The 7,759-nt window shown below is 46.0% G+C and overlaps 1 protein-coding gene across 1 annotated transcript in view; it reads right to left on the bottom strand.

Annotated features, from left to right (window-relative positions):
• The window catches only part of LOC109914632 (centromere protein Q-like), a 25,911-nt gene extending 18,406 nt beyond the window's left edge, over positions 1–7,505 (bottom strand). The window contains 3 exon segments of the mRNA XM_048620753.1: positions 4,013–4,113; positions 4,116–4,161; positions 7,434–7,505. Of these exon segments, the coding sequence (XP_048476710.1) occupies positions 4,013–4,113; positions 4,116–4,161; positions 7,434–7,505 (219 nt within the window).
• Positions 7,506–7,759: the final 254 nt, after the last annotated feature.

The following is a 7,759-nucleotide window of genomic DNA, read 5'->3' as shown; positions in this document are numbered from 1 at the left end:
CTCCCTATCTCTGTAACCTCCTCCAGCCCCTACACCCCCTCCCTATCACTGTAACCTCCTCCAGCCCCTACACGCCTCCCTATTTCTTTATCTTCACAAGCCCTTACTTTATCCGTAAAATCAATTTAAAGAGGTTATTAAAGGATTAGCTGTTTCTGGTGTGCAATCTGAAAATGATTGAAAGAGAGGGAATTTAAAAGCTTTGAATGCGCTTTATGAATGGCACGTGTTTGATCTTCGAGTATTTAGGACCAAGAGCGATAACAGATTGTGAGATGTGTAAACTTGTCATCCCCATATTGGTCCTGCGGACTGCCCATGGTAGATACTGTGCGAGTGATTATAGCTGTGGCATTGAGGGAATGATGGTTTCTCGAGTTAGGTCAGGAATAGTGAATTGGCATGCAGATCGCATTGAGTTAAGAGAGGCCATGATGTGGTTAGCAGGATGAGAATATGCAAGTAGTGAGGGCTAGTGAGCCTAACAGCTTCTGAAATGGGTCAATAAAGTCCCAGAGAACTGACATGGATCTTCAAACAGCCTGTTTCACATTGCTAATGGCATGCATCAGAGTAAGGATGTCTTGCTGCAATTATACAGGGCCTTGGTGAGGCTATACCTTGAGTATTGTGTGCAGTTTTGGTCCCCTAGCTTGAAAATGGACATTCTTGCTATTGGGAGAGTCCGGTGAAGGTTCACCAGACTGATTCCTGGGATGGCAGCACTGATATATGAGGAAAGACTGGATCGACTGGGTTTGTACTCATTGGAATTTAGAAGAATGAAGTGGGAGGTTGGAGTGGAGGATCTCATAGTAACATATAAAATCTTGATGGGACTGGACAGGCTAGATGTGGGAAGAATGTTCCCGATGTTGGGGGAGTCCAGAACTAGGGTTCACAGTCTAAGAATAAGGGGTAAGCCATTGAGGGCTGAGATGAGGAAGAATCTCTTCACTCAGAGACTTATGAACCTGTGGAATTCTCTCCCACAGGAAGCTGGTGGGGCCAGTTCATTAGATATATTCAATAGGGAGCTGGACATGGCCCTTGTGGCTAAAGGGATCAAGGGGTATAGAGAGAAAGTGGGAATGGGATATTGAGATAGCATGATCAGCCATGGTCATATTGAATGATGGTGCAGGCTCAAAGGGCCGAATGGCCTACTCTTGCACCTATTTTCTAAGTTTCTATGCCCTGCTTTTAGGGTCAACAACCCAACTCTACATCGGATGAAAATCATGCAACTGGGACGTTTTATTTTACCAAGGTTGGATGGTCAAGTCAGGATATTGCCCCACTTCAGCTACCCAACCTGGGAATTCAGATCTGGACCAAGGGTGCAGTTCTCTACTGTCTGGAGGTGGCAAGAAGGGGAAGTAACTGGATAAGACTGCCCCAGAAGGATACTTTCCCATTTCCCAGCATTTTTCCAATTAAGTTTATATTGGGAAGGTCCACTGGGGACACTCTCGGTTCTCCACCAGTTGAGGCAGTTAAAATGGTCAATTAATGGCCACTTCAGTGCCTCAATTCCCCACTCTGTGAAAGGTGGATAGTTTCCCAACTTGACCTACCTATTTGTTTGGGGGCTGCCACAATTGCCCCAGTTGGAGGCATGGATGAAGGTCAAGGGCTAGCCTCTGAAAATCATACCGGCCCCTCCCAACCTCCCTCCCCTCAACGAACCCCACCCTGCAACAGAATAAAAACAACTTGATTTCCTGCTGCTGGAAACCCCTGCGGCCTCAATCAGCGGTCTTTAGGACCCAGAGGCTGACGGCCTGTGATTGGCTGGCAGTTTCTGGTGACCCACGTCTCTAAAGTGGAGGCTTGCGATAGGCCAAGAAACTTGCCCTCACATATCTGAGTGAGCTGATTGGTACGTGATAGGTGGAGTCATCTCGGCAGTAGGTTAGTCAGTCCCTGACACGTTCATCCCCATATTTTGAAAGGAGAAATGAAAAGGGCACCCTGTGGAGGGGGGTGGTGGTATAGTGGTAATATCACTGGACTAGTAATTCAGAAGAACAGGCCAATGTTCTGGGGTCGTGGGTTCGAATCCCCAACATAGCAGACGGTAATAAGTTGAATTCAATAAAACCTGGATTTAAAAGCTAGCTTAACAGTGACCATGAACCTATAGTCACTTTTCATAAAAGACCATATGGTCCATGAGTATCCTTTAGGGAAGGAAATCTGCCATCCTCACCTGGGCTGGCTTATAAATATGACTCCAGATCCAAAGCCATGTGGTTGACTCCTCTTAATTGTCCATTTAAGCATTGGCAATAAATGCTGGTGTCTCCAATGACATCCCATGCAAGAATTTTTTTAAAAAACTACAAAGCCTGGATCCTGTATGGATAATTAATTGCTTTCCAACCTTCAATGATTGCTCTGCTCCCGCATCCCTTTTTTAGAATTGCACCTTTGAGCGTTTATCTCCTCTTCTTGTTGTTCCTCCCAAATGGAATTATTTCACTTTTCTACATTAATTTTCATTTACCATTCGCCTGCCCATTACATCGACCGCTCTATGTTCTCTTGATGTCTACCTTTACCCCCGTCACAATCTATAATTGCAAATTTCACATCATCTGCAGACTTTCACATCTGGCTGACACCTTTCAGATCACCCTGTCCCTCCCACCCAGCATTAACACCGAAACCTTTAACTCAGCACAGGGAGGCTGTAAGACCGGAGTCCGGCTGTGAAACTTGTCTGTTAATGAGCGAGAGATCAAGGAAGAGGAGTGGCAAGCAGATATAAAACCACAGCAGGTTTGAAACCCTGGTAACAACAGCATATGATGACTGACTGTCCACATACTGAGCTACTTAACTTGCTCATTTCCTCATTTCACCCATGCCCGTGTCAAGAGCATAAACCAAACCATGAGGAGGGAGGGAAATATTTTAGGGGTATTCTCTCTGCTATTCCTAGCACTCATTCCCTTCCTACCTCTCTCATTCTATTTCCTAATCCCTCCCACTCTCCTGCAACCTGAAAGCATAGAAAATCGGAGCAGGCCATTCAGCCCTTCAAGCCTGTTCTGCCATTCAGTGTGACCATGGCCGATCTTCCAATTCAGACCCTATTCCTGTTTTCTCCCCTTACCCTTTGATCCCTTTCATCCCAAGAACTACATTCAACTCCTTCTTGAAAAAACTCAATGTTTTGGAATGGAACCTGGGTCCCTGGTGCTGTGAGGCAGCAGTGCTAACCACTGATCCACTGTGCCACCCCCTTTCTTTGAAGGATTATTAACAAGGACAAATCACAGAACCCCTACAGTGCAGAAAGAGGCCATTTGGCCCATCAAGTCTGCCTCGATATTCTGAGGAGCATTCTACTGAGACCCACCCCATCCCTGTAACCCTGCATTCCCCATGGCCAATCCACCTAGTGTGCACATCCCTGAACACTACGGGCAATTTAGCATGGCCAATCCACCTAACCTGCTCATTTTTAGACTGTGGGAGGAAACCGGAGCACCCGGAGGAAACCCACGCAGACACGGGGAGAATGTGCAAACTCCAATACAAACTGCGGCCTGAGGGTGGAATCGAGCCGGGTGCCTGGCACTGTGAGGCAGCCGTGCTGACCACTGAGCCACCATGCCGCCCCACCCTCATCGGCCTCAGCTGCTTTCTGTGGCAGATAATTCCACAAGTTCACCACTCTCTGGGTGACCAAATTTCTCATCTCCATCCTAAATCGCTGACCCCATATCCTTAGACAGTGACCGCTAGTTCTGGGCTCCCCGGTCACATCCTTCCTGAGTTTACTCTGACTAGTCCGGTTACAACTTTATAGGTGTCTGCGAGATCCCCCACTTCCCCCACACCCCCGCCTTATTCTTCCAAACTCCAGTGAATATAGTCTTAACTGATCCGGTCTCTTTTCATGCGTCATCCCAGGAATCCATCTGATAAACATTCTCTCTCTACTTTCCAAGCAAAGTCCCTATCGGTTTCCTCTTTGATGTCAGGGTGAAAAATTCTGTACCTCTTTGTATGCCATTTCAATATTCTTTTTCCCTGCAGCCCCCGTTGACATGGTTTTAGACACTTTCTTCCTTGACTCCATAATCTTGGCTCTCCGGTGTTTTGGTTTTCCAGCTGCAATCGATTCTTGGGTTTCAATTTGGTTAGTTCCTGAAGAAACAGAATTTTGGACACAATTTAGAGCCAAATTTGCTTTAATCTGTTTGTCAATCAGGCACAGCTAAACCCCATCATGACTAACAGACATCTGCACTTTTGCAATAGATGTGACTGGGGCCTTCGTAGGAACCAGGAATCTCCAGGTTCTATTTTACTCCTTGGGAAGTGACATTGTAGTGGTATTTCTGCTGGGCTTGTAACCCAGTAACCCAAGTATTATTCGAAATGGGGCTCTTGTGATGCAGTGGTAGTGTCTCTGTCTTTGAGCTAGATGTATTGGGTTCTAGAGATGTGTCATAAAATGTCTGTACATTGGAGTTGTTGGTTGGTTCACCAAGCTGATTGGCTTTCATGCAAATGTTTCATCTCCTTTCTGGGTTACATAGTCAGTGCTGTGTAGCCTCCGTTGAAGCGCTGTAGTTCTGTCCCTCTCTGAATTTATATGGGTCCGGTCTGTCATGGTCAGCAGTCTTCTTCCTGGTTTTGTACTGTAGTGTGATGTAAATGAGGTCTATTTCAATGTGTTTGTTAATTGCATCGGTGGTTGAAAACCAGGCCTCCAGGATTTCTCGTGCCAGTCTCTGTCTTACTTGCTGTAGTACTGTAACTTTATCCCAGTCAAATGTATGTCCTTCTATGTCGGAGTGTGTTGAAATGAGGGAGAACTGGTTGGGCCGTTTTGCTGCGAGTTGACATTCATGTATCCTGGTGGCGAGTTTCCTGCCCGTCTGTCCTATGTCGTGTTTCTCACAGCTGCTGCGTGGCATTTTATATATCACATTTATCCTACTCATTGTGGGTATGGGGTCTTTCGTCTTTGAGAGTAACTGGCGATGTGTGGCTGTTGGTTTGTGTGCTATTCTTATTCCAAGAGGTCGTAGGAATCTTGTAGTCAGTTCTGATGTGTTTCTATTATAGGGCAGGGTGGCCAGTGTTTTGGGGCGTACAGTGTCATCTTGGTGTTGTTTGTTTGCCAGTCATCGGCTGACGAAGCTGTTAAGATACCCATTGTTTGTAAAGACTCTGTATAGGTGTTCCTCTTCGTTTTTGCACAGCTCCGGAGTGTTGCAGTGAGTGATCATTCATTTAAACAGAGTCTTGACACATCCCTGTTTGCGGACGCTGGGGTGGTTATCGTTGTAATTCATTATTTGGTCTGTGTGCATTGTCTTTCTGTACAGACCAAATCCTGAATTACAACAGTAACCACCCCAGCGTCCACAAACAGAGATGTGTCAAGACTCTGTTTAACTGAGCGATAACTCTCTGCAACACCCCGGAGCTGCGTAAAAATAAGAGGAACACCTATACAGAGTGGTTGCAAACAATGGGTATCCTAACAGGTTCGTCCACTGATGCCTGGTAAACAAACAACACCAAGATGACACTGCACACCCCAATACACTGGCCACATGTTAGAAACACATCAGAACTGAATACATGACTCCTACAACCTCTTGGAATAAGGATAGCACACAAACCAACAGCCACACTTCACCAGTTACTCTCAAAGACAAAAGGCCCCATTACCCATAACAAGCAGGACAAACATGATATGTAAAATACCATGCAGCAACTGCAAGCAACACTACATAGGACAAATGGGCAGGAAACTCTCCACCAGGATACATGAATGTCAGAAATCACACGACACCAGGTTATAGTCCAACAGATTTATTTGAAAACACAAGCTTTCGGAGCCTCAGTCCTTCTTCAGGTGCTAGTGAGAAAGGTAGATTCAGACACAGAATTTATAAGTAAAAGATCAAAGGGTCACACCACTGATGAGGATGTACTAAACAAACCCAAGATGCTGTTGAATATTTAATCAGTTAGAAGGTTTTAATTGATTAATATGTATATGTAAATCCCCAAGTTCCTTTGAAGTCACTGTCCTGTGAGAAAAGGTTTTATCAGTGTAAAGAAGAGGTGACATTTTAGGTCAGACAATGCATGTTGGGTGTGAAGCCTTGCTTAGAATCTGTTTGTGATGGGAGAGAATAAAAACAGGAGCAGGCGGAGACAATGGGTCGACCAGGGCATTCAGGTTTGTGGATTTTGTGAAGGAGATAGAAGCGTATAAAAACAGGAGCAGATTTTCTGATGAAGGGTCTAGGCCCGAAACGTCAGCCTTTCTGCTCCTATGATGCTGCTTAGCCTGCTGTGTTCGTCCAGCTCTGCACCTTGTTGTCTTAGAATCTGTTTGTGTCTTGGTTTGGACTCAGACTGGTTTTACTTCCAAAGTAGGAATTTATAAAATGCCACATTGACTGACTATCTATAAATTGTGTGTCTTTTGAACAAAATAGAATGTATCTGCAAATACAAATTCACCTCACACAGATTCACGTGTGTGTGTGCGCGTGTGTGCGTGTGTGCGTGCGTGCATGTGTGTGTGAGAGAGAGAGACAGAGAGAGAGAGAGAAAGAAAGAAGGAGAGAGAGTTGGGGGGGGAAAGAGAGTGAGAGCGTGAACGTGTGCGACTGAAGATGTGACTGTGTGTGTGTAAAAGAGTTTATGTGAGTGAGTGAGCGAGTGAGTGAGCGCCTGTGAGTGTGTGTAGTACGGTGGGGTCACTTGTAGTGCGACATGAACCCAAGATCCTGGTTGAGGTCGTCGTCATGGGTACAGAACATGGCTATCAGCCTCTGCTCAGCGACTCTGCGTTGTTGTGTTTGCCAAAGTCCACCTTAGAGGACATATACCCGAAGATCCAAGGCCAAATGTCCTTCACCGCTGAAGTGTTCCCCCACTGGGAGGGAGCATTCCTGCGCGGCAATTGTTGCGCAGTGTCCATTCATCCGTTGTCGTGGCGTGTGCATGATTTTGCTAATAATACCATGCCTCGGGCCAACTTTGCCTGCAGCATATGAGACAACCAATATTGGCTGAGTTACGTGAGCATCTGCTATGTATGTGATGGGTGGTGTTTCCACATGTGATGGTAGTATCCATGTCTAAGATCTGACGTGTCTTACAGAGGTTGCCATGACAGGGTTGTATGGTGCTGTGATCGATGTTGTCCTGAAGGCTGGGTAGTTTGCTGTGAACAATGGTCTGTTTAAGGTTTGGCGATTGTTTGAAGGTGAGAAGTGGAGGCGTAGGAAAGATCTTGGCGAGGTGCTCATCGTCATCGATAATGTGTTGAAGGCTGTGAAGAACGTGGCGTAGTTTCTCCGCTCCCAGGAAGTACTGGACGATGAAGGGTACCTATCGAACATATCCCACGTCTGTCTTTTCAGGAGGTCATTACGGTTTCTCACTGCGGCATGTTGGAACTGGCGATCGAAGAGTTCAGCATCGTATCCTGTTCCTATGAGGGCGTCCCGCAACATCTTCAGGTATCCATCTCATTCCTCCTCATCCTATGTATGCACAGGGCTTGTCCGTTGGAAATGGCTGTTTTAATATGTTTGGGGTGGAAGCTAGAGAAGTGCAACATCATGAAGTTATCCATGGGCTTGCAGTAGAGTGAGGTGTTGAGGTGCTCATGCCTGATGGAGATGGGTGTGTCCAAGAATGAGACTGATTCTAAATAGTCGTCCATGGTAAGTCTGATAGTGGGATGAAACTTGTTGATATCACCTGT

The sequence above is a fragment of the Rhincodon typus genome, chromosome 48 (assembly GCF_021869965.1).
Source record: "Rhincodon typus isolate 14 chromosome 48, sRhiTyp1.1, whole genome shotgun sequence".
NCBI classification, from domain to species: Eukaryota; Metazoa; Chordata; class Chondrichthyes; order Orectolobiformes; family Rhincodontidae; genus Rhincodon; species Rhincodon typus.
This window is presented reverse-complemented; position numbering and strand designations above follow the sequence as displayed.